Source organism: Paralichthys olivaceus, chromosome 23, assembly GCF_024713975.1.
Source record: "Paralichthys olivaceus isolate ysfri-2021 chromosome 23, ASM2471397v2, whole genome shotgun sequence".
In the NCBI taxonomy this organism is placed as follows: domain Eukaryota; kingdom Metazoa; phylum Chordata; class Actinopteri; order Pleuronectiformes; family Paralichthyidae; genus Paralichthys; species Paralichthys olivaceus.
The window spans coordinates 2448978-2475589 of record NC_091115.1 but is presented as its reverse complement, the minus strand read 5'-3'; the positions used below and the strand labels follow the sequence as shown (position 1 = coordinate 2475589).

The window sequence follows — 26612 nt, the reverse complement described above, 5'->3', positions numbered from 1 at the left end:
CTGCTCGTTTCATCGCAGCCTGACACTCAGACTTTAACCTCAGCTCGAAGAACGAGAGCGGCCTGGCCTGCAGGAGGACACCTTCGTAATGTCTCTGATGAATCTGTCTCGGTTTGTGGTTGTTCTCCAGGATACTGAAAGTCAGACCTCCACAACATCTCGTGTTTAAAGGTTGTAAGTGTGTTATCGCTCCTGCAATCACAGCAACACACACACACACACACACACACACACACACACACACACACACACACACACACACAGTTCTACTATGAACGCCTCGTGTTTGAAAAGCTCCTGTCTGCTTTAAGCCGCATTATCCTGAAGTGGGATAGGAAGGATTGAAAGACTCACTGCTGTCAAGACGGCTGCATTCACAAGAGATGACTTCCCACCACCATTTTTCAAAATAAAATCCTTCATTTTCTCTAAGAAGGCCTTGTGAGTATTATTATACTACTGCTCCTGTGTTCTCATGACAGAGGACACTCAGACACAAGACATGGTGTAAATGACACCGAGCTTAGTGTCGGGCTTAAGGACACCTGGGTGACATCACAGGACTCTTTTCATGCTTTTATTTTTGAAAAGATGACAGCCCTAACTGTTTTTTTTTTTTTACTGTACATGTAAAACTTGACGCACCGTGTTTAAATAGTAACTACCTCAGGAAACAGCACGCGCAGTTCAACTTCATCAAACACACGTGCACGCGCATCTGTTTACGTGTACGTTCATGTTGTTGTTTTAAAATGTAAACAAACTGAATCTCGTCAAAATGCAGCTCGAGGCTCATCGAAGTGATTGACAGGCCGCCACAGCCAATCAGGAGCCTCGGTGGTTGCGGTTACAGCCAATCGGAGGCTGCGGTTGCTGCACCGGCCTCATTGATTCCGCTGCGGGAGGTTCGGTCACATCAAAGCTGCAACAACCCGCCAAAATAACACCGGAACTACAGCGTTCTAACATTCAAAATAAAGCACTGCTTTAAGTAGACCTACTCAAAACCCTCATTTAGAGAAATATAAATTAAAATGCACTTTAGATGATTAACACCCCATTTTAGATCGACCGTAGTTTTGTGTTATACTATTATACTGTAATGTATTTGGCCACTTTTTAACTGAATTGTTTCCCCTCAATGTTGTGTTTACTTCTCTTTTAATGTGAAACTGTCACTTACAGTATTTAAACCTCTTCGAAATATTAACATTTATGCCGACAACAATAACGGTGCCATGCATATATTTTTTCAGAGAAAGAGGTTAAACAATAAGCCAGGGATCATGTTTTTTTTTTTCAACATACAATCGCCTTTATTACTTCTTTCCATTCATTTAAGAATTAAACTGAAACTTATCTTTGGGTTTAATCCAAGGGCTGATGTCATTTTAACCACTCGTATAAAAGATAATTCCCCCATTGTGGGACTAATACAGGAAAACCTTAATTTAGAGCAAACCGAGAGAGAACAGCACGTCTTTACATGCTACAATTAAAGTTATTACGCAAACAGGTTTCCTGTTTGTCTTGATTTACAACATCATGGATATAAATAGGGTGATTAAAATAATACCTGCAATTAAACAGGGTCACGCGGTTCATCCCGTAAAAAGATCATAAAATTGAAGAGGACAATGAATGCACTGATTTGAGTCCAGTGTAACTAATAACCTGACAGATGAGTGTGTGTTTTAAATGGTACAGAGGATAATTTCAGGGCCTTTATCTTTTTCAGTGTCACAGTAACGGTGACTGCTCTATTTACAGATGTGCATTTCCTCAATCGGCTGCATATAGGCACACATATATCAATAACATCATTTATATATATATATATTTATATAAGCTCTGCACATTATCGCCTCTTGGCTGCATGTAAACAGAGACTTTTATTGTGTAGGGAGATACCGGAAGTGCCTGTGATCTGCAGCGCTAGCTCCACAGCGGTGGGTTTGTCTGCGTAGGCCTCAGCGAAAACGAACAAGCGCAAAGTTTCCGATCATAAAAACAACGCGTCGCTTCTGTTCGCGAAAACCAGCGCGATCGATTTGGCGCCAACGGAGTCCGAACAGCTGCGGCGCCATGTTGGACGTCACTTTGAGAACAGAACCGTTAACGCACCGCGGCGGCGGCGGCGGCGGCGGCGACACCGTGTCCGCCGACACACGGAGCCGTTTCCCCGGACAAGTTCCTCACGAGCTCCGACACAACGAACCCACCACCCCGGTCCCTTCACCTTCTCTGTCCGCTCGCCGGGTCCTGCTCCTCGGTCACATCGCTGCGGGTGTTTCCCGGGACGAAGCGGAGCTGGGAACGTCCATGGTCCCGTAACCAGGAAGTCCGGAGCACTTCTCAAACTCTGAGTGTGTGTGTGTGTGTCGGTGTGTGTGGGAGAGAGAGAGAGAGAGTGTGTGTGAGAGAGTCAGTGTGTGTGTGTGTGTGTGTGTGTGAGAGGAGCTCAGGTAGACAATGCGCCGCCCGCCGGGCTCTGGTCTCATGTCACCGGCTGCAGGAGGCTCATTCCTCCATCACACATACTTTATATTTCACTTAGTTACCAAACACGTGTTATTACTGCAATCACCCTGAAACCGCCAACAATAAAGTACTTTAACAAGTTTTCTCAATACAGAAACACAAATCACCACAATCTAGACTTTACAAATATACTGGGATTAAAGTACTTGATATGTGTTACAGTGTTTCCAAATACTTTACAAATATACTGGGATCAAAGTAATTGATATTTGTTATAGTGTTTCTAAATACTTTACAAATATACTGTAGATATTTGTTACAGTATTTCCAAATACTTTACAAATCTACTGGGATTAAAGTACTTGATATTTGTTACAGTGTTTCCGAAGCTGCACATCGTCATCATCAGATAAATCGCTCCTAATGGTCTGACCCGAATATCTTTACTCCACGGGGGGGTCTCGTCTGTGTTTTATTTTTGTTCTGCAGCATGAGTGAGAGAGACTTGCAGATGAAAACAAGTCATGTGGATTTACTCGTGCATCACCGAGGAAGTGACCATTAAACATCACATCGCTCCAGGAGCATCTGAACGTGGTGTTGCAACATGTTCCACGTCAGCTGTGCATGATGGTGAAAACAATCGTGTGCATCACTTATCGTAGGAGCTTATATGCAATAAAAATGACGTAAGCCTGGAAATGGTGGATCTATAGTCTCTGATATTCAATAAATATATAAACTGACAACTGTGGTTTATTAAGTGTAGAGTATATTTCTGCCAAGGCCCATCAGCCTCATTAGATTCAGTCAAGCTGCACCAATACTCACATGGAGTTTTCTGTCCTCTGCTTCTATACGTTCACACTGACCTCTACAGGCTGAAAGTGATGAAGGCTAAGAGCTCCATATTATATATCATACGTGGCTACTGGAGAAACGGTGTGAGTGGACATTAGAGGGAAAGAGAAGGAGAAAGATGGAGAGCAGATGCAGCGTCTGTTAAACAGAGTCGTCATCTGCATGTTTCTACTTTAAAAGAATTCAGGTGAGTTAAGTATGAGGGAAAATGAAAAGTTCAAAAAAGGACAGTCACAGGAGGAATCTTATTGGCAGCTCCAGCCTCCACATGTATTTTAAATCTGGCAGATATGTGTTTAACACAGGTTCAAATTCATTTATTTCTGTCTCACCAGCCACTATAAAAAGACTAAATGTGGATTTCACATGTTTGTGTTGATGGCAGCACGTTTCCTGTTTAAAAGAGGAGTTAAAGTGTTTTAAATAAAACTGCAACCTGCAGATTATATGCAAAGAAAATTAAATTTGGCTTCCTTAGGTGTGCAGTGAAAAATGCACATTTCATGCCGCTCAGATGTGGCAGGGACACACAGGAAGGAGCAGGTTCTTATTTCTGTTTTAAAAATCTACTAGAACGTCACTCTCCACCAGGAGGGCCCAACAGCCACCGCAGAAAACCACATTCAAATTCATTAGATCCAGATTTGTATTCGGATCCAAATTGAGTCTGACAATGAAAGTGTTAAAACATCTCTAAATCCAGCCCCTGATCCAAATCTGCACCAAAATGTATTATTTATTATGAGCTTGTTTCTGCTGCACCCTTCCTCCACGTTTCACGGTGGAGGTAAACAAACCATTAAAAAGGCAGAAAAATGGAGTTGAGCTTGGTTTACCTACATCTGGGGTATTGACTTCCCCCCCGACGATGTCAGACTCGATCCAAGTCAGGAATTGATTTATCCATTTGCTGCGTGTTGCGTTTACTTATGGGACACGTCTGTCAGGTGTCCAGGAAGGTGAACTCTGAGGAGGGAGAGTAAACACTGGAACACACAACCCAGCGAGCTGTGAGAGTGTGAGATCAGTAAACCTCAGTCTGCTGCAGCCAGCAGCTCATCAGCTGATGGTGTAACATGTTTTATGGTCCAGTGTCTGACGGCGCTGCAGACCTGCACCACTTACCTTGTTAGTTCCAGGCGTTACGGCCTGTTTGTTCTCCTAATGTGTCACGTGACCGTGTTGAGGGGGCAACGAGAGGGACGGGACTCCGGCTTCGCCCCCGCCGTGAGTGTTGATTTCACGGCCTATTAAGCTACTGATTGTGGCGCCGCAGTTTGCAACAAATTCTGCATCCGTTCAACCTGCGAGTGCTCAACACAACTACACACTGTGGTGACACACAAACACGAGCGAGGACAGAGCGGTCACATGACCTTCAGTATAGTGGTGATCTGAAATAAAAGGTCAGACCTCTTGGCCTCCATTTTATCAGATCTAACTATTGTATACAGCAGTAAATGATAAGAGAGACTGTCAACATGTTGCCATGGGGACGCGGTTGTGTGTACTTGTACTTTGTTTTCTCAGTATAATTGACCTTATACAGAATATGCAGATGGGTGTAGGGCACATAGACTGTACATAAAGATGGACGACACTACAGCTCCCCAAGTGAAGCCATAGTGTCTCTGTCGCCCTCTGGTGGCTGGCTGCTGTACAGGTCATAAAGCTTCTCCATGTTAACAGATGGGACAAGGACAAAAAAAGTACACGTTAAATAATTTTCTCTCAAAGATGATGTAGATTTCTGGTATTTGAGGTGACGCTCATCACAGTGATGTAGTTCAAATGTTTCTGATGAGTTCGGTTTTAAAGTTAGTCGATGATATGAGAATGGGCTGAGACGTCACGACTGACAGCTGAGACTGACTCTCTCTGGGCAGCAGGAGGAAGTGGAGACGTGCCGTGTGTCTTTATTTAGTCTGTGGTGTCGGTGGAGTGGACAAACATCACATGGTCACTCACAGTTCACCTCTTACCTCTGGTTTGAAAGACACGTGTCTCCTGCAGTCGCACCAGGGTTGGTTTTCTCCGTCATCACAAGATGGCAGCATCGTATCACTGTGCCGACACTGAGCTGAATGCATGGAGTCCTGTTAGCAGCTGCGTTTAATATCTCACCGTGGTTGTTCCGTGTACTGCCAACCAGCCGGAGCGTTGCATAAGCATAACAATGCAGTGAATATTTTGTCTGACAAAGGGGGAATGAGTCACTTCATTTCTTCAAAGGGACGCATGAGGGAGAAAAAGACAGAAACAGAGAAGAGGAACTCTCCGCGGCCTCCCTTTGATCAACACTGTAATTTAATTACCTGCATGCAGAGGAGAGGCTCCATTTGGAATCTCAGTCTCAGTCGCCTTACTCTCTCCACAGCACGGTGAGTTCACAAGTGAAAAAGTTTCGCTCCATATGAAAGTTGACGTCAAATCAGCTATCGTTAGTCTCAGCTGTCAATCACGACGTTTCACCACGATTTTATCTCATTAAATGACCAATTAAAACCAAACGTGAACACGTGAGGATACATCAGTGTGATAAGAAATACCTAAAACAACAGAACCCATCTTTGATTGACATTTATTTGTCTTTTTGTCTCATGCGTAGACAGACTGACTGTACTGCAGCCGGCCACAAGGTGGCAATCAAGATGTTTTGGCCTCACTTTTGGGAACAGTCATGTCTCCCATCTCTTTTAACAGTCTGTTATTAAAAGAAGAATTTGCTGCATTTTGTTATTTGTATATCAATAAAGTTCCAGGATTGTATTAATCAAAACTCCTCTTCTTGTTGTAATTCATGATTTTCATATGATTATTTCTTCTGTTTAATCTTCTTCATGATTAAAACAGGAATTCATCTGACATGTTTATTATTGTTATATAAATGGAGCTGAGGAACTCAAACCTACTGAAATCTGTTTTTCTCTCCCGGATAAAATTGTGTCCTTGTGCGAGAAGATGGAATCAGACGTGACCCTGAGGCCGTCAGATGTAGTTCCATTATTGTGACCACAGCAAATAACTCATCTCCTGCACTCGAACCCTGCACAACAATGGCTTTTAAATTCAAACGCATGCAGCAAACCTCCTGTGACCTTTGACCCTGCTGTGGGGCAACTCCCATCGGGGATGATGTGGCAGAGGAACATTCTGTGCTGGCAGCTCACCGCTGAAATCTCCTCTCATCCTGTTCTCCAGCCCACTCCCTCTGCTGCTCTGTGGCGAGCGCACTGTATCCCGTCTACTTCCTCACAGGGAGGAAGTTTCCACGTGTCCGTTGAGAATGTGACGGATCGAGCGCTGATGTGAACGTGTTTCTCGGCCCCCTGCGGCACGCCTCGCATCTACCTCTCGTGAAAATGTGAATAATCGAGTAGCTCTGTGGTTTGGTGGTTACGAGCGTCTTGTATCTTTGTGAAATAAATCAGAGTGGTACCGTATAGCCTCCTACTCCACTGCATAATGCATTCATCTGCTTTGTTTTACCTGCATCCAAACCGCAGCAGAAATATGACCTGAATTCGTCACGGTGCTCTCCGCATTTTCCAAAAAACATCACCGTTGTTCAGATATTTCATTGAGCGTGACCCTGTTTTCATCTGCAAGCAGTGTCTTTGTGTTTGGTCTATTGATCCACTGCTGTCTACTCACTATAAATAGTCTGGTTTATTTGGATTTATTTACTCGTGAGTTCTTCACACTGTGCAGCTGAGAGGATTCATTATGTGTTTTCCAGCTTTGGCAGAAAGAGAAAATAGTAAAATAGCAAATCTTTGTTGTGTGTTAAGGTCACATGGAGATTTGACCAAAAAAAAAAAAAAAATCAAGTGTCCTTCACGACAGATCTTCTCTTTTTAATTCTTCAATTATAGTTTTCAGCACAGTTTTTATGCAGCTCAAATGTTCTCCTTAAAAAAGCCGATTTATAATGTTCGGTCCAAAGACTGTTTCAAAAGCTTTTCAATTCTGAGGACAAAAAAAAAAAATCTGCTGAATCCTTGACACCTTCTGCACTTAAAAGTGGTTGGATTGAAAGAAGCCGAGCGCTGCCAGTGGCAAAGTTCTTCTTCAGACATCCACACTCGTCAAATCTCTGTTTACCTGGAATATGGTGCGGACCTTACCTTGAATTTCGAAGCATCCTGGTCAACAGCTGATGAATCACGCATCATCATCACCATCACTCCCGTTCTCCACAGCAAACCATTTTGAGGTTACTCAGTGTTGTGTGTGTACCGTTCATTTAAACTTTGCTTGCAAACACACACATGCTTTCATGTTTTAAAAGTGACTCTATGGGAGGGAATAAAACCCAAAGAGCAAAAACTAAAGAGAAGAAAAAACATCTTGGAAAAAATAAAAAATCTTGAGCTGCAGACATTTTCTTGAATTACAGGCCACACATCGACAATAATAGAGGTTTATTGTGCGCCTCGCCCGAACCGCACAATCAATATTTAATAACAGACTTGTTGGACTGGTGCAGCGGTGAAAGGAAAAGACGCCAGAGAGCACAAAATGTACGGCCACGTGGTCGCAAGATAAAAAACTCTTCTTCAGGTTGAAGCTTTCGTTTAAAAAGATGGAGTCTGTCTTTCTTTTTAAAAGAAGTTATCCAGATGTTCCCGGTTTTTAAAGACCTAAGTTTTAGTCCTTCATTCATTCCTGCGAGTTAAACTTCAATGGTTGGAAGAAAAGCACTTTTAGTTTAGTCATCTGTGAATGAAAAGGTGGAAACTTTGACCTTTGACTTCTCTTTCCTCTCTCTCTCTCTCTCTCCCTCTCTCTCTCTCTACGGGGGATGCAGTTGTGACGGTGAGACAGTACGGAAGTGGATCGGACACAGAGAGTGGACACACAGGGGACAGGCCTCGCCCAGAACAGCGGACAGCACAGGAAGGACCAGGGATCGGACTCACAGCAACCAAGAGTCCGCCCTCTTATTGAAGCCAATTTCACTGTGAGTGACAGACGCGTTCTCCGCTGGATTAAAGCAAATAAAAGAGGCGTCTTCAATCAAAAATGAAAAAAACATTTACTCGATGGTCTAATTTAACATTTTGGGAAACTGTACTGCCAGTTAGCTTAAACCGACATGTCGTACTTCACGTGTTTTTAATCTATGCAAACTCGAAACACAGAAATCTGTGGTTTACATTGAGTTGCGAGTCGGATCTTTTCTCTACCAGCTGGTGGGCCAGTCAGCCAAGTCGGCCCTGAAACACTCTCTAAACTAAATCTTATAATTTTCCCAAAATGCCAAATTATTTTGTTAAGCTAAGAAAAAAACCCACCACTTTTCTAAACCAAACTAATGCTTCTTAGTTTTTTGCGTCATATTTTGCTTTTTTTGTCGACTGTCACGCGGCAACTTGGGCTCCACAGTAATATACATACATAACACCTCGATGTATATTTACTATGTTTAGTGAGAACAGCACAGTGAGTCGTCACTGGGGATGGAGTTAACTTTACTATGTGGTAAAAACAAAAACACAAACACGGAGGTGAAAGAGAGGAAGAGAGAGAAAAGAGAGACTGAGAAGAGGAAGAGAGAGACAGAAAATGAAAGAATGGCGGGGAGGAGGTCGTGAAACAGTACGACATCAGACAGCCACTGGAACATAACAACACAGAGAGAGACAAGTATTAGGAAAAATGGTTTAATATAGGAGACAGAAGCAAAAAACTGCATCACACAAGAACATACGTTTACAAAAATAATTCTGACTGCTTCAGCTACACAGTTAGTTCACAGAGAAGGACAGAGAAACCGGAAAAATCTAAACAGCTAAAAGCAAAAGATTTCTAATTAGTTGATCTCTTTATTAAACTAATACATTAATCCACTGAAGGTGACTAAATATTTCTATTCCTTCTTTTTCTATAATTGTCTTATCGTGTAGACGGCACAATACAGAAGTCAAATGAAACTTACCGCTGTTGTATAGACAAACTTGCTAGAACTATTTATAAAGCAAAAATGAAAGATCTGACACTCACCTACCCTTTTTTGAGAAAGAAAAGAAAGAACGAATTAAGAAAGAAAGGTAGAACGAAAGAACAACACTCAAGTGAGGAAAAAGAAGTGAAAGAAATAAAGCCAAAGATCTTCTAGAAAATCTTATATCAAAAGCCAACTTTCTTGATGCCAGCTAGAAATCAAACTCGGGGACCAGTCAGGGTCGGGCCACACCACCAGGCCAGACAGCTTTTTTTCTAAGATTTTTTTGTTGTATCCTTTAATCTCCAGTATAAAAAATTCCACTGGTACAAAATGCATAAGTACAATCAGTTGTAGAAATAGGAAAGCCTGCATTTTTTGTACTTTTTAAATCCCATCCAGTGACAGATTTCGAAGTGTTGTCAAACAAACATACATCACGCTTACAGGATCCACTGAAATGCATTAACTTTGGCTTCTCTCAAGACAATAACTTTGAAACTACTGAAAACCATTTTGAGAATTAAAAGAAGAAACAAAAACAAACAAAAAAAAAAAGAATTGGATAATTTCTACAGACAACAAGCTCTTTTTTTTTTTTACGGCACGGAAAGAGAGAACACACAAAACGTTTTTTTTTCCTCAAAAAACTTGACATAAGCCATAATGCAAAGAAACGACAAGATCAATTTTTTTTTCCTTTCTGATTTCATTGTTTGATAAATAGCACTTAAGATAATTAAGAAAGAAGGAGAACAGAGAAGTGAACAGTGACAAGATAGAAAGATTACAACAAGCATCGGCGATGACAGCCCCTGAGGTGAGCCGCTCGACAGAAACTCGGTTTCTACGACCCTCTTGTGCTTCGACATGGAAACAAAGACAGAGATGCTTCACGCCAGACTGTGCGACTTCAGGCCGTGTGCAACTCGGTGTGATTTGGCGATTTAGACGTGGTTTTTTTTTTCGGGACGGTTAAAAATGTCTTGGACGGCCGCGTGCAGCAAGTGGACTCGAACGATAATGTAGCCTCCATACGTGACAAGTTGTGCGAGAGTGAGGTGAAGGATGTGAATGTGCAATCGTAGGATGTAAAGATTTTGACATTGCAGCGGTTACAACGTGAATCTGACGCACGCTGGTCAGAAAACTGGTCCGTTAACACTGATTGGACTGGGACTCCTGCGGTCCAGCTTTCATACAGGTAGTTATGGCTGTTTGTGGCACTGCTCATGTGTGTACTGCATTAAGGAAAAAGTCTGCTTGCCTCCCTCCATGAGATCAGATAAAGTTTGGTATTGGGTTCGGTCTTTGCGAGGATAATGAAAGCTGTAATGCCTTCATCTCGGCCGCGGCTGTTGTTTTGCCTGTGTGGACCTGCGGACGTGACCCTTCCTCTCCAGCCAACAAGCGCTTTATTTCCCCTGCCGCTATTCCAATAAGACGTCTCTCCACATAGCCCTGTTTCTAATAACCCCGGTTAGCCTGGGAGACAACAACCAGACGGAGAGAACGGCATCCTTCCAAACGGATGCCTCGTTCTCTCTGCTTCTTCGCCGCTGCGAGGAAAAGCAGCCATTTCAAGCCTTCCTGCTCCGGACCATTGGATGAAATGGCGGAAGAGCGAAATCCAGACTTTGACAAGTGGGAGGTTAACTGTACATAAAAGTGAACCTGGACTTGGCACAAATCACTGACTGACTGACAACATCTTCTAGTCTTATAATACTGATACAACGCTCCCTGGTTAAGGCGACTGGTGAGCTTCTGTAGAAAATAATGCTGCCTTTTTTTTTTTTGCAGACCGTAAACTAGGCTTTCAGGGAGGGGGAAGAGGGGCAGTTGAATAGACTGACAACACTGTGCCATGTAAACGGCTCGACTATGAGAATGTCAATAACACACTTTGGCATCTCAACATGATTTTGGCCCATTACACCACGAGACTCACATTATGGAGAAGTCTTACAACCATTTAAAAAACACGGAAGGATAAGTTAATCAGAGCGACGAAGTCAAACAAGTAAAAACTTGCGCCGGGCCGTCCCGCGTCGTGCGTCGGACAATCCCAACGGCTGCGTGTGCTTATTCCTCAAAAGGTCGAGGCCTGTTTGTGAGTGAGCGAGTCTTGCCCTGTGCTTACATCATGAAAGCAAGCGCGCTCATCTGAGGTGATACACAAAGGTAATGATCTCCGCAGTCTGGAGACAAACGACGCCGGCTACAACTCAGAAATGTTTTTTCTTTTTTTTTTAAACCTAACGAATAGGGAGAAGAGGATTTGGAGAAATAAGGCTTCGCGTATGAGTCTCACCTCAGTTTTTGGGATCGTGTGTGCGAGAAAAACAATCCAAACAATAAACACTGAAGCCTGATGTCTGTGTGCGAGATACTGATAGAGAGAGAACAGGAGTGCAAAGATTTGTGGTAAGGCTTTGATGAATAAAACGGCTGTACAATGGCTAAAAATATCAGTGCGTGATTCTCGTGTGTGCGTGTGCGTGTGTGTGTGTGTGTGTGTGTGCACGCTGGCGGGCTGTAGTGGTTGCTGTAGAGGCTTTCACGCTCAGGGGCTCTCATGCACAACAACAAAGTAAACTGTGAGGTCTGCACGAGAGTGTGTGTGTGTGTGTGTGTGTGTGTCTGTGTGTGTGTGTGTGTGTGTGTGTGTGTATAGATATATATATGACACATGGGCACTTTTTTTTAACATCTTTACAAAGAAAAAAAGCAAACATGACATTTCAGGCAACAAGACCACAGAATAGCAAGTTAACAAACTCTTTTTTAAATCTATATTTTTAAATATGAGGGATCCATACAAAACACTTATAATAAAATACCCATGTTATCAAATAATTTCACAAGAAATACACTGACGCGCTAGGCAGGAAGTACCTTCAGAATTTGGCACTAAACTCCACTGATCTTGTCTTTTTTTCTTTATAAGACATTTTGCTGAACAACAAAACACATCTAAATATTGTTTCCCACGAGAGAAATAAAATAATAATGACATTGATGCTTCACAAGCTGACATTATATATATATATATATATAGATATATTTATATTTATATATATTTTTAGGAATTTTATATAGCTAATTAACCAACAAGAAATTTAGCAAATAGGGACTCCTTAAAAAAAGACGAAAAGAAAAGAAAAAAGTAATTGTTATAGTAATATGAAAGGCTTTGTCTATTGTTCAAGTAAACTGATTTTTTAAGTCTTCTCTTGAAAAACATGAGACATTTAAGACCGTTAGACTTGTGATGAAACCACAACTAAACTCACAAGAAGCACCGACGTTAACGCGGGTTACAGGTATCTTAGTATTTTTTTTCCTCTATACATTTAAACAGTAGAAAATATAGGTCATTTCATCATGTGCATTTAAACCACGGATTGTCTATCTGTGAGTCAGTTCAGCAAAAGGTGACACAAGTAGGTAGCATTTCTCCCCCCCAAACAGGGCAAATGTCTTTTTTTATTTTTACCTTTAAACTACTCTAGAAAAAAGTGGTTCTATATATAGACTTTGAATGAGAAACAGAGCCACTTAAAATGGCCTTATCAAAAAACTTTACACTGCCTGAAAAATGTAAAAACCATTAGAGAGCTCTGAGAGAGTCTAATATTGATCAGACAGTTTTTATTCAAAACTGTTTGGAAGTAGTCTTATTTCTCAGAGAAACTGGCGCGGACTGCTTCTGGCCCGCGATCTGTGTTTCACCGGCACCAGAAGCAAGGTGACGCGCCAATTCCTGTAGTGAACTTTCAAGTTTACTTTAAATGAAGAAGAAAAAGAAAAACTGACATAAAGAAGAAGAAAAAGAAGAAGAAACGGAAAAAAAATGCAAGAAAACATACTGAATGGAAGTCACTTTGCCACAGGTTGTCGTTTGTTTTTTTTCTCCAAAAAGAACATTTGTTTTTCCATAAAAATCTCAAGTCTTTTTTTGTTTTTTCATATGAATGCAGCTTTATATCTTTTTCACATTGATTCATTTTCTTCTCCCACCCCTCCCCCTTTATCGCCTCCCTCCCTCCCTCCCTCCCTGAAACCCTCCCGGAAAACAGATCCAAATGAGGTCACATGCAAAAAAAAAAAAAAAAAAAACACAAAAAGAAAAAAAAAATCATAAAAATCAAAGTCCAAAAAAGTTCAAAGTTCAAAAGGTCAGTAGGCGGCGGAGGAGAACCAGGTTATGATCAGGTGAGCTCGGAAAAGACATCAGAAAAAACAATGACGGGGGAGGAGGAGGACGATGACACTTTTGTTTTTGGTGGGGACATTTTTTTTGTTTTGTTTTCGTTTAAAGTTTTTTTTTTGTGTGTTTGGACGCCACGGAGACATGCTAGGCAAACGATGAGCTAACAGGCATGGAGATGGGTTGTTCTAAAAGGGGGAAAGAAAAAACAGGGGAGAGGAGAGAGTTACACACAGAGAGCCAGAGCAACACACCACTACAGCATTTCATCAAATCAGGAACAACAAACAACAACAACAAACAAACAACAGCAACAATGCAACAACACTCACTGAGTTCATTGACAATTTTTAGCTTAAGATTTTGTTGTTTTCACGTAAATATAAAATGATATTAATGTTATAGATCTATATAGGCAACAACAAACACACATTCATTCACACGTACACAAAAAACAGAGAGCACCCAAAGCTTTAATCCATCAGATCCCAGATGGATGTTGACATTTGGGAGAAAGTAGTTATAATTTCTTTTTTTGGGAGGGGTAGGGGGAGGGGGGGGGGCGATGTCTATTCACTCCTTTCTATTTTAAAATGTCTTAAAAGTTTTTCTGAAAGGAAAGGTGGGGGAGGGGGCGCTACGAACAAACAAACAAAAAACGTAAAACACGCAAAAAATATAAAAGTAAAAAACGTGAGGAAAAAAAAGGTGGAAATTCGACAAGTGAGGAAGAAGTCCCACTACGGATGGAGCGAGGGAGAGAGGGGTGAAAAGAGAGGGATGGATGGATGGATGGATGGACAGCACAGGTAAGTGTGTGTGTGTTTGAATGGATGAATGACAGAGAAGGGGGGAGGCTGCGGTTCACATGGCGGTGGAGCGAGTTGTGATTTCTGCACTGAAAAAACAGGAAAAACACCGGAGAACCCGATTCCACGAGACTTCTCCACAAGGGTCTACTTTAATGATGCTGTATTCTTTATAGGAGTCCAATAACTTAACGATAGGCAATAAATAAAATCCTTTTTTTTCTCATCTGAGGCAGTAAAAATGTTGTATAAAAATAGAACTGCTTTTTTTACAAATAAAATTTACAGGCCTGTGGCTTTCTGTACTTTGAATTTTTTAAATCTTTCAACAAACATCAAGTATTTTCAGTTACCCCCTCAACCCATAAACTCTTGTATTAGTAGTATTATTAATATTATAGCCTTCATCAAATTCTGGATGATGTTTTGAAAATGTTCGACATGCTTTAATATCCATTTCACAACAAAGACCAATGTGATCTGACCCAGAAAAGTAGTTGCTAATTATTTTTTCCATCTTCTGAGAAATAAAAAAAGCTGTTTTTTATTTTCATTTTGACATAAATAATAAGACGTAGCTGGAGTGTGTGTGTGTCTCTGTTTGTCTTCATATTGTGGAGGTGGTGTGTAATTGTATGGCAGGCGGATGTTGCCACCGACTATGCTGTAAAAAGAGGCCACTAAACATTTTTGCAGCCTTTGCTCCCGGGTTACCAGCAGGCGTGGAGGGGTTTTAGAGAAAGCAGCGGCGGCCTGCAACCAACACCGTGGAGGTCAAAGGGCGAATGTGCATATCGGCGAGTGTGTCGAAAAAAAATAAAATAAAAATAAAAGAACCTTTCACCAGGCCTCAGGTTCACATTGAGGGAGAGAGAGGAAAAAAATCATCATGGCTCCTTTGTCTGTGCCTCGGTTCTGGCTGTAACTCGTCCTCAAAAATGTATAAATAATCGCTGAGAAAGAAAATTTTAAATAACTTTTTAACGGACAGAAAGAAAAAAAAAAGCTACTCAGGATATTGGTTTCCTTCCATTGTTAAAAAAAACCCAAAAAACTGCACAAAGTAATGACGTAATGGAAGCGTTCATGTGTGTCAAAAAAATAAAATTGTAATAAATAATAATACTTGAAACCTAACATAAGAATCTCCAAAAAAAGAAAATTAAAAAAAAACAAGGCGTGCGTGTCTCCCTCGGGGCGGTTGTAGGTCGTCTCCCCCTCCCTCCCTCCCATCACTCCCTTCAATCCACCCCCCCCCCCACCCGCCCCAGTCCCTGTGTAGAGAGGTCGTGGCTCGGTTTGCTGTTTCTTTTTTTTTTTTTTTTTCTCTTTTCCATTTTCATTTTTTTTTTGAGGGGGGACTTACCCTAGCAGTGCTAACATGGGGAGCAGATAGACCCTAGTGCTAAGCTCAGTACGGTTTGCTGTCGTTCTTGGAGCGTTTCAGCTGCACCTTCAGCCGCTTCATGCCGATCTGGAAGCCGTTCATGGCCTGGATGGCTGCCTGCGCCGACACTGGATTGTCGTAGCTGACAAAGCCTGCGGAGACACCGGAGGGAAGTAGAGAAATTACATTAATTGAGAAGAATGAGACGACAGATTCAATTCAAGAATTAAAGATTAGTTGGTATTTTTTCAGATTTGCACGCTGGAGTTTCTGGTCGATTTGGTTGTTTTTGATAATTTAAGCAGATAGAGGCTATTCCCATATATTTCTGTTTGAAGGTGACATTTTAAAACGTACACATTAGAACAGACAAGTATTTAATGTCGTCTGAAGTTACGTCAAACGGCACATTAAGCTTTCTTTGTGTGTATGGGACCAAATAACAATCAGAGGATCAACCAGGAATGAGCTAAACTACACAAATGAATGTGCTTTGAGAAGGACACAAGCTTTTCGGGTCTCAAACTCTCAAAACCTCGTATTTATGTTATCTATTATTTACGTTATTTCCCACAATCCTCATTGTTTCCTCTGAATCCCTCCTATTCTGAGACTGTCTGCGAGACCGTGGTATTCTACTCACAGTAACTGTACTTCCTCATAATTAAGGCGCCAAAGTAAGCTGATGTTGAAACGCTACACGAGACACCCACACCATGTTCGTCTGTGTCTTGAGATTTGATTACATTTCCATCTACAAAACATTAAAACACACCTCTGCTACACAATAAGAAAAGATTAAACCTCAACGCCTCCCGTGAGGAAACGGCACGAGTTGTTGCAACAACGAGACAACGACAGAATGAAGCCAGACGAAAGTGAAACAAACGTCCAGAGCAAAGCAAAAATAACGGCGATAAGAAATACTGTGAATTCAAAAAATCCCACTGTAGTCTGTCTTATGATTCTGTTCATGTTATTTTACTGTGTACTTGTATTTTACTGTGTACTTGTACTTTCTACCCATGCTTGTGTTGATGATTATGAGCTCCTGTTAATGTGCCATGTACATAAATCTGACTTTAAGTCACTGTTACGACTGAATTTACTGCTAATTTCACATCACATGGGAAAGAGGTTTGACATCAAATCACAAATATCTCAAAGAAAGTTTTCATCTTCCCGTTCGTCATGAGCGAGACACGACTAGCAAAGAAAAAGAAAAGAAGTCTGCAGGCGTTTGTGTTTGTCTCCCATGTTTCGGGAGCTCACACCGACGCCTGTGCTGCAGCCGTACCGAAGCACTTGCTAAGGTTTGTCTGTTTGTCGATGAAGACTTTGGCAGAGACCACGTTTCCGAAAGGCATGAACATCTGCAGTATGTCCTGGTCTCCGAACTCCTGGGGCAGGTGGTAGATGAACAGGTTGGCACCTTCGGGACCTGGCGGGGAGGAAGGAGGGAGATGCAGAGCAGGTTTCAGGTCAGACCGTTTTTCTTTCATTCAAGCAAAGCTGCAGGAGACGCAGCGCTGCATTGTGTGCGCTGTCGTCATAGGAACGGGGTGAAGAACGCCGCTTAGCACAATATGGCGTGACCTTGAGTTTGTTATTGCTTTCAAACAACATTCTGCAATTGCACTGAACATTATACAAAGACGGAAGCTTTTACTTTTTCTTATTTAACGATTATATTTCTGCCAGTTCCCTGTTTTTCCTGCTTTTCGACTCATTCAGCGTCTCGTGTCACAGATCGACCTCCCTGCTTCCATCACACGTCCTGATAATCCCGACAGGTCACATCTCTCGGAGTCATTAAACTCCACTGCTAAACGAAGCTGGGGGGGGGAGCCGGATATTTGTCACGTCTTCGTCTCCCCGGTGGGTTTTGATCCCCCTCATGGACTGACAAAGACACAGAGCATCTTTGCAAATTTATCTTTGTTGGAAGCCGAGATGAGAAGTGCACAAACAAACAGGATGTGGCTCTATTTGTTTTACGAGAGGTTTCATCATCTGATTTGTATTCAGAGCTGTCGTCGAAAGCTTTGGGGTAAATTTTACTTCTGCCCTCAGGTTCTGTGCCACTTTGCCACAGCGCTGATGGACATATATATATATATATATTCTCTATTTATCATATAATCAAATCAATGCTCAATTATCAACCGGAACATTGATGATATGATTCTGCAACGAATTCATATCCACTGTACATTTTGGATTTGGTAAAAAAAGAAAATCCTTGACGTTTAAGGATTATTAAGAAATTAAGATTTTATTCCTTGGCTGAAGAATAATTTAACAACTGTATATCTTTCAAAAGTAATTTAAATGGTTTCAAATACGCAATCATATTTGACGAGACAAAATAACACGGGGTTAACTTTCAAGATAAAATAAAATTTGAAATGAGTTTAATTATCAAATAATCACGTCTACGTAGTTTGTCCATGAGAAGATTAATATCGTACTTACAACAATAATACAATAGTAATAATAACAATCGGGTTTCAGCTGCATTGAAAAGCGCCACGTGGTCGAGTCCTGCAGGAAACACTGCGAACGTGTTTGTGCTCCGTGTTTCTGTAACAGTGTGAAATCGACCTCCCACTGAGCAGCGGTCACGTGGCCCCGTGTTACTGACCCTCTTTCTGGCTGCCCGCGGCCCCTTGCTGCTGCAGCAGGGACTGGCTGTAGAGGGTGGGCAGCGCTGCAGCGGCGTACTGCTGGATCCCTGAGTAAGCCTGCGTCAGCGCGTCCATGGTGCCCGCCGTCCCGTTGGTAAGCCCCGCGCCGCCCAGGCCTCCGTTTAGAGCCGCCATACCTGAGAGCATTTGAGCAACTTTACATAAAACCCAACAATAAAGAAAGAAGAGTGCACTTACTCGTTAGCGCTCCCATTGAAGGTTGTGTTTTTAATCACACATACACGTACACAACTGTTACCACACACACACACACACACATAGTGACGCTCACACAGACTTCACAGTAACGTACGTGTCACAACGCACAACAGACACATCAATACCATTTATCTATAACACAACAGAGCACAGGACACACACACAGTATTTAGTTTACACACAATAAAGTACAGTATGAGTGTAGCTGATGACAGCCAGAGCTGCAGACAGGTGTACTCCACAAAGGAAGTACACAGCGTATCACACACACACACACACACACACACACACACACACACACACACACACACACACACACACAGTGTCCACACAAAGACAACACGTGAACGATGGCATGAAGACAGACGAGCAGGGACACGGATCAAATCTCCGTTCTGATTCTCTTTAAATTCACACGTTGAGATTATCAAGTTCACAACGAGTGACGTCATCTAATTCCTTCTCTTCTCTTTCACTGTACTTTTACACTTATTCTCTCTTTATCTTGAACTTTGTGTCTCATGTCTTTGGATTTCTGTTTTCCCAGTTTTTCGATGGAGTCTCTGAATTGCCCTGTAAGTGAAATGTGTTTTACAAATAAAGCTGCATTGCTAAATCAATACTGCTGATTTGCCAGTGATGGAACAAAATGTGAGCACAGCTGATCTGAGAGGGGGGGGGGGATTTTTCAACAGGAATCGAAGCTGTGTGGGTATCGATGAGACGAGTGTCCATCTTCATGATTTACAATTTCTCAGAGCGGCGTCTGATAATCGGCGCTTTTCCAGCCGGTGATGTCTCACTTTCGGGGGTGGGGGGGGGGGGTGAGGACAGGCACATGGAGCGGGGGAGAGCAGAGGGCGGTTTTTAAAAAAGTGAAGGCAACGTAGCGGTAACACTCATTAGTTGCTTGTAACGGCTTAATATCACGATGGAGGGCAACTTGTCTGAGGGGGTCTGACATTGGCTCGGCGTCCTGTCGCCTCGCCGTCAGACACAGTGAAATAAATTACCACCGCGGAGCTCCGCATTATAGGTCACTCATTTATTCAGGAATAATTGCACCGGTGACCTTTGCAATTCAATTAAAGCCTAGATGTGTTTAAATGAGGGCGGTCGGCGGCGGAGGGGGGGGGGGGGGGTTAGCAGGGGACAAAATGGGATGCAAAACGAAAGAGACCTGTTCCGACTGAAGGGACGAGCACGTGTGTGCGTCCCATGTTCCCGTGTTCCTGTGTTCCCTGTGTGTAGACGCGTATATATGATTTGCAGAGCGGTGCAGCGACTCAGGCCAAGGAGCGGTAAAGGTCAGAGGAGAATAATGTGGAGGAAGAGGCCGGTAGTACAAGATCTCTGCTGTCATAACAGCACTGATTAAGATCCTAGCCTCGTCTCCCCAGAGGTCAAAGGCAGGACACACACACACACACACACACACACACACACACACACACACACACACACGCACGCACACACACACGCACGCACGCACACACACACACACACTCCGACCAGACTTTTAAAGCAACTGATGGAGCAGCTTTGAAAAACATTTAAAAGTCATTGCACTGGATTTTAAACACTGAGTTTCCCAGTATTATCCTTTGCCATCGTTCCGAGAACAAAGATTCCGGTAGGAACAAATATAATATTTACCGAGAATGGAAAATGTCAACTGTAGGTTTTGACATTTAAATTTTTTTCTAGCGCAAAGGTCAAATTTAATGTTTTTAGTGTTTGTTAGTTTGTCAGCATGATTATGCAAAATACTACGGGACGGATTGCCACGAAACTTGGACGGGACAAGAAATAACCCATTGAATTTTGATGTGTTGTGTTTTATTTCACTAATCTCTTGTTGGATTTTTAAGGGATATTATCAGAATCCTATAAAAGTTTTGAGTCCCATGAAAATTTTAACATTCACGCAAATATTACGATTTCTCTTATAACAAAATAAAGTTTGAGTTTTGTCTTTTGTGCCCATTGAAACGTTGAAAGTAACACAAACAACAACGACACAAACAAACCAACACGATGTTAAACACGGTCGCACGCAGACGGTGACGTGAGGTGACAGCAGCACAACGGCAACTCTGCCGGGACGACACACCAGCACTCTTACAGCAAGCACAACCCCCGGACACAACCAGGGAGCGGATGGAGAGATAGATGGATGGATGGATGATGGATGGATGGATGATGGATGAAATATCTGTGTCCAGACGAATGAGTGAGGCAGCATCAATGAGAGAGTGAGGACAGTTTATTCACGAGTCAAACAGAGAGACGACAGGAGGAAACTACACATTGTTGTTTCTCTTCTTCTTTTCTCCAAAATCTTTTCTTCTATTTTATCTTTTTTCGTTCTCACGTTTTCTTCCACTTGGTCAAAATATGGAGTTGAATGTGTAACTGACTCATTTAAATCTCCATTAATTCAAAGCTGATGTCCAGTTTCCTGTCGAGACTTTGATACGCCACTGACAGAGTTTGACGACTTGACGGATTTAAGTGAAGTTTGAATTTCTCCTTTCTCTTCTCTTTAAATTTGTAAAAAAAAAAAAACAAACTCATTAAATATGAGAAATTGTTTTTTTCAATTTCAAAATAAAATGACGTGGCCTTCAAAAATCCATAAGAGTCAAACTCCAGCGACGGGCGTGTTGTGTCTGTAACAGTGCGTCTCTCTGCATCGACTCGCAGGTGGAGGGGATGGCGCTGCAGGTGGGTGGGTGTGGTCGCAGGTGGAGGTGTCGGTGGGGGTGGAGTGGCTGATGAGAGGGTGAATACTCACTGTTGACGCTACCTGCTAGTGCATTAATGTTGTTCAGGCCCACGGTTGCGCCTGCCAGGCCCTGCAGGGTGCCGAGAGAGGTCAGAGAGTTCATGGCACCGGCGTTGGAGCTGGCTGTTGTGCCCGCTGCACGGGAAGGGGAGAGAGGAAGAGGAGGGAGGGAGGGAGGAAGGAGAGGAGAGGAGAGGGAGAGGAGGAGACAAAGAAGCAGACGTGTTATAAAAGCAATGAACAAACCTCGACAAGACGTAGAGGTGAAGGCTTCTTATCACGTACAAATTAAAAACTCGTGCAGCTTTGTAGGATTCATGAAGAGGATGCTTCACATGGATTCTGTATTTCATGACTGGAAACATCTGAAACCACTGCTGAGGAAACTGGAGGATTGATAAGAGATGGAGGCAGCATCGTCAGGAAACACAAACAGAATCTGTCTGCAGCGATTTCCAGGTTGAGTTCATCAATTTTCTAAACAGATTTTTCACCGTTGTTAATTTATTTAATTTTAGGATCCAATCATTGCTTTTAATTATTTTTCAGATTACTGAAAGTCTGGCTGTGACGTTCCAACCAAATTAGAGGACAGAAGAATCGAGGAATGTAAATGTACATGACTCGTGAAACTAAGGACATTTTCTCAGCTTTCAGTCTGAACCTGTTATTTTGGTTTTGTCTCTTTGTCATTTAAAAAATTCAGCCGTTCAGGCCGAAGTTTTTATTACAGACTCTGAACATTTCCTCATTTGCAGGATTTGTGTGTTCAGATTTTCTTTGGAGACACAGAGGAAACAATCCTCAAGTGCGATGAGAGCTGAAGCGTTCTGAGTGTCAGGACGAGAGCGAGAGAAAGTCGGTGTGAACGGAGAAAACATCTTCCAGACGAGAACACTTGAGTTGAAGCAGTTTTCTCCGCAGTGGTCTCATTCGTTTCATGGATCTGTTGACGTGACGGCACACTGAATATTACAAGTAGCACCTTTATTTAATCTAACAAGCTGCAGCACCTTGACCCTGCTTCTGAAAAGCTCTGAGATGAAAAACACCAGAACCAGAGTTCTGTATGGTTTGTTCACTGAAGCTGGTAAATCAGAGGATTGCTGCATTCAAGGTGAAGCTGTAATGGCATTAAAACAAACAAACCCACAAGGACCAGCCAGAACAGAAACAGACGTATGTACAGAAAAGCAAGAGCACAACCTGAAGAGACTTTTTATGCTTCACATATAAACCACCTGAAAATGTTCACAACCGTCGCTGACACAAACGCCTTGTCCACGCGAGTGCGGATATTTTGCATGTCGCAGTTTTTCCCGTTTGAGCCTCACGTCCACAGAGTTTTTCAAGATTCTGCATTTTACAAGGATACAACTTTTCTACACATGCAGGAGACGAGCGGCTACTCGAGCAATCTGCCACAGTTCCCATGTTTTGCGGGACGTGCATTCCTTCCTGTTTACACCCGCACGTTCAAGCAGAGGTCACGTGATATGTGTTTTCAGGCTTGTTAGCACGGACGGGGATTAAACATGACAGGGTGCTTGGTTCGAAAATGCTTATGTTAGTGTTTGTAGTTGTTTTTTGTCTGCAGAGATATTTTGTAAAACGGAGATAGCGTGGACAGAGATTTTAAAAAACCGAGGGGAAAATATCCGCAGTAGTGTAGACAAGGCCTCAAACACACCACAGACAAACTCACACACACACGCCACTGTGACACGTGTGTCGTACTGTACATGATGTCAGAGGTGGTGGGTGAAATGGTGCATAGAGCTCGTGACCTAAAAATTCTCCTCCAGCGTTTCATCGAAGTGATGATGTCAACAAAGCAGGATTTGCCACGAGACAAAGTGAAAACAGAAACGCCGCTCCGTCTCCGTGCAGATCCGTCAACACATATCAAACCGGTGGGACGCTTTCAGTCTCGCTGACACATGCACGCGTAGCGCCGCTCATTCACGAGCGAGCAGCTCAACCTGAGAGCGAACCATTCAAGGTGGAACTGATATTCAGAGTCATAAAGAGAGGATGAGAGAAGAGAGAGTGAAGCTGGGATGAAAGGGAGGAGAGGAAGAGACGTGAGAGGAGAGCGGGCGAACCGGGATGGCAAGCGGCGCAAGCATTAACGTGGAGGAGGTGTGTGTGTGTGTGTGTGTGAAGGAGGAGGGGAGGTGCTCTTCATATTCATGCTCTGTTGGGAGTGAGCTCCAAAAGAGACGGCAGAACCACGGCTGCTGGAGCGAGGCCGAGCCGACATGAAAGGGGAGAATGATGGAGCAGAAACAGGGAGCTTGTCAAAAGGAGGGCAGCAGCAAAAGACGAGGGCAACGAGAGGGAACACGAGGAGAAGAGAGGAGGAGGAAGAGGAGGGGGAGGAGGGGGAGGAGGGGGAGTGGAGTAGAGAGAAGAGGATGAGACGGTGTGGGAAAAAAAAGGAGGGAGAGAAATCTGAAGGTGGCGTTGTTTAACCTGAATCGAGTTTTGACATCAACCCGGTAGTTCTTACATCCTCCCCCCCACAGCCATGAGCAGAGACACAACACACACACACACACACACACACACACACACACACACACACACACACACACACACACACACACACACACACTGCTGTGAAACAACAACAACAACAACAACAAGTCCTACAGTTCCGACACACGAGACACTGAAGCACAGAACGCACATACATGCACACGCGCACACATGTACAGTGCGTGTATCACGGGATGGCGTGGTGGTTGGGCCACGTGGTGAGGAGGTGACGTGTGGGACGCAGGTAGGCGGCGCATCAACAACACAGCATGGCTTCTCTTTTAAGATGGAGGTGGATACACACACACACACACACACACACCAGAGAGAGAGGGTCGACAACACGGACGAGGATCTGAACAATGATGATGGTTTATGTTTCGGTTGATGGTTTCGGTGATGGTGCTCGGATCACAGTGGGGCGACAACACTGGTGATGGCAACGGTGGAGAGCGGAGAACGTAGGCAGGCGTTTGGGCCCCCCTCCCCTCCCCCGGCGTCGGAGCCCCCCAACCTGAGAGGCTGCGGCGTTACCTGGACTGGCCAACGCTCCCAGGGAGGCGGCGCTGGAGGACAGGGGGTTTGCGGTGGAGGGGCTGGCTGAGTTTTGGGCCGCCGCCGCTGCTGCCGCTAAAGTGGCCAGGTTCTGCAACTGCAGAGCACTCATACCTGGAGAGAGGAGCCAAAGAGGGTGGTGTCAAACCTGGGGAGCGAGGCTGAGGCGTGGCCCGGGTCACCTGGCGGCTCGGGACAGTCACTGAACATGAGTTAGCTGCTTGGTGTCCGCAGGTGAACAAGGATAACAGTGTGTGGACGTGTGTTCCTGGAAATGATCTGTGTTCGTCTGTGGCGCAGTGTGAGAGGACAAACACCTCAACAGCTGATTCCACTAATAATTCCCAGATGAGTTTAAATCAGTTGTTGGAGTTTCAGGGTTTTTTCTCTGAAGCAGAAATGAACTCGACAATTTAGTTTTTTTGTCCAAAGAGATTAAAGCTCAACGGAAGAGGCCGGAAATTTTATTTTATTTTTTCTGGTTTTGTTATTTGGGATTTGATTTTTTTTTTCAAATGTGATTACTGCTCCTCAGTCACTGAGCTGAGTTGAACTTGTAAAAATAAATATTGGGTCCCTGTTCGAGCCTGACTGAGATTTTTGAGGTTAACATCGATATTTTAAAGCAACACTTTATAACTTTGAATGAGCAACAGCGCCCTCTGCAGCCACAGGTGGTGAAGTTGAGCTCTGACTCAACTGAAACACTACTGAACGCTGAACAAATTCACCAAACTCTGTTTAGAAATCCTCATATTTTAAAGGTTTCCTGCTGAATGTTGGAGATAAACTCAATTCAGCCGCATTAGAAGACTTGGCTGGAGAGAAACGACTCTTCTCAGGCCGGACTTTCCCTGGATTCACCGCCATGCCTCTAACGAGGTCGCTAACGTGGGCGGCTGAGCGGCAGTAAGTGCAGAGCAGCTAACGACTAACGCTACGGTTAGAGTCTGACCAGCTGGTGACGCAAGTAGAAAATAAGAACAGGACGTCTCATGTCGGATGCATGAACACCACTTCCTTTCAGGGGCCACGTCGACTGTGTCCTCCCCTGAGTTTGGACACAGCTATAGTGTTGCTTTAAAATGGAGCCTCAGGTGCCTCTGGGTGACCTTTGACCTTTGGTCATTTGACCTACCTCTGGATTTAAACCAAGATATTTTGCAGGAGGTCAATAAACCTCACTATCAGAAAATTACCTCGTATTAAAACACAAAAACACGAATTTTATACTTAAATAAATAAAAAAATTGTTTCTATTTATAAATCTATCTGTCAAAAATCAATATCAGCGTTCTGTTGGGATCAGTCAGGCTCTCGCTATGACATCACACTCCTCACTGTGAATCTGCTCAGTGTGTGTGTGTGAGTGTGTGTGTTTGTGTGTGAGTGTGTGTGAGTGAGTGTGTGTTCGTTATGAGGCCTCAGCAGCTTCCTCTGACTCATGAGTTTGTTAGAGAACAAGTTATAAGGGTGGACACTGTCAATGTGAGGTATGTGTGTCGTATATACAGTCTGGATGTATATACAGTATCATGGGAGTACACACACACACACACACACACACACACACACACACACACACACACAAACAAGACACCACAAAGAAGATCCATCTCCGTGGTCGTCACATCCAAACAAAGACTTCCTGAACGACCAGGCTGACGGCCGCAGCCGATCACAACACGTCAGGTTCATCGCAGCGCTGACTGGTAAATTAAATCAAAATAAAAAAAACAGAAGCAGCGACGACTACCAGCGTCTGAATGATCTTTTTTTTTTTCCTCTTGAGGTTTGCGGAGTCGAGCTGCTGCAGGAGGTGAGACGTGCAGTAACGAGCGTGAACACCTGAGTGTGACTCCGCGGTTACTCAGCGAAACCAAAACCAATCTGGTTTTCAAAGCCATTTTCTCTCCGATTTTCTGTGACACGCCAAAAAGCTGGAATGGATTTCTGTTTGTGCGGCTCGTCGTTCTCTCCATCGCATTCTGCTCGTAATCTCGCACTAATTCAGACTTTTCTTTTTTTTCTGCTCCTTTTTTTTTTTGTTTTTTTTTTTTTTGACGAGAGCTCCTCTTCTTCACGGCTCTTGATACGAACATAAGGAGATTTTAATTTCACCGG

The 26612-nt window shown here is 43.2% G+C and overlaps 2 protein-coding genes across 38 annotated transcripts in view; both read right to left on the bottom strand.

Annotated features, from left to right (window-relative positions):
• The window catches only part of usp6nl (USP6 N-terminal like), a 70172-nt gene extending 67726 nt beyond the window's left edge, over window positions 1-2446 (bottom strand). Inside the window, exon 1 of the mRNA XM_069519778.1 lies at window positions 2240-2446. The gene's annotated coding sequence lies outside the window, so the exon portion shown is untranslated. The remainder of the gene's footprint in view (window positions 1-2239) is intronic.
• A 6546-nt stretch (window positions 2447-8992) lies between these two features.
• celf2 (cugbp, Elav-like family member 2) overlaps window positions 8993-26612 on the bottom strand; it is a 174599-nt gene continuing 156979 nt past the window's right edge. For 8 of the 37 annotated variants that reach the window (XM_069519756.1, XM_069519763.1, XM_069519761.1 and 5 more), the window contains 6 exons: window positions 24468-24602; window positions 21402-21527; window positions 18343-18540; window positions 16996-17139; window positions 15678-15850; window positions 8993-13690 (listed from right to left, as the gene is read on the bottom strand). In XM_069519756.1, coding sequence (XP_069375857.1) covers window positions 15723-15850; window positions 16996-17139; window positions 18343-18540; window positions 21402-21527; window positions 24468-24602 — 731 coding nt within the window. In that variant the 3' untranslated portion in view covers window positions 8993-13690; window positions 15678-15722. The remainder of the gene's footprint in view (window positions 13691-15677; window positions 15851-16995; window positions 17140-18342; window positions 18541-21401; window positions 21528-24467; window positions 24603-26612) is intronic. The other 29 variants (XM_069519766.1, XM_069519770.1, XM_069519752.1 and 26 more) reach the window with 15 other exon arrangements.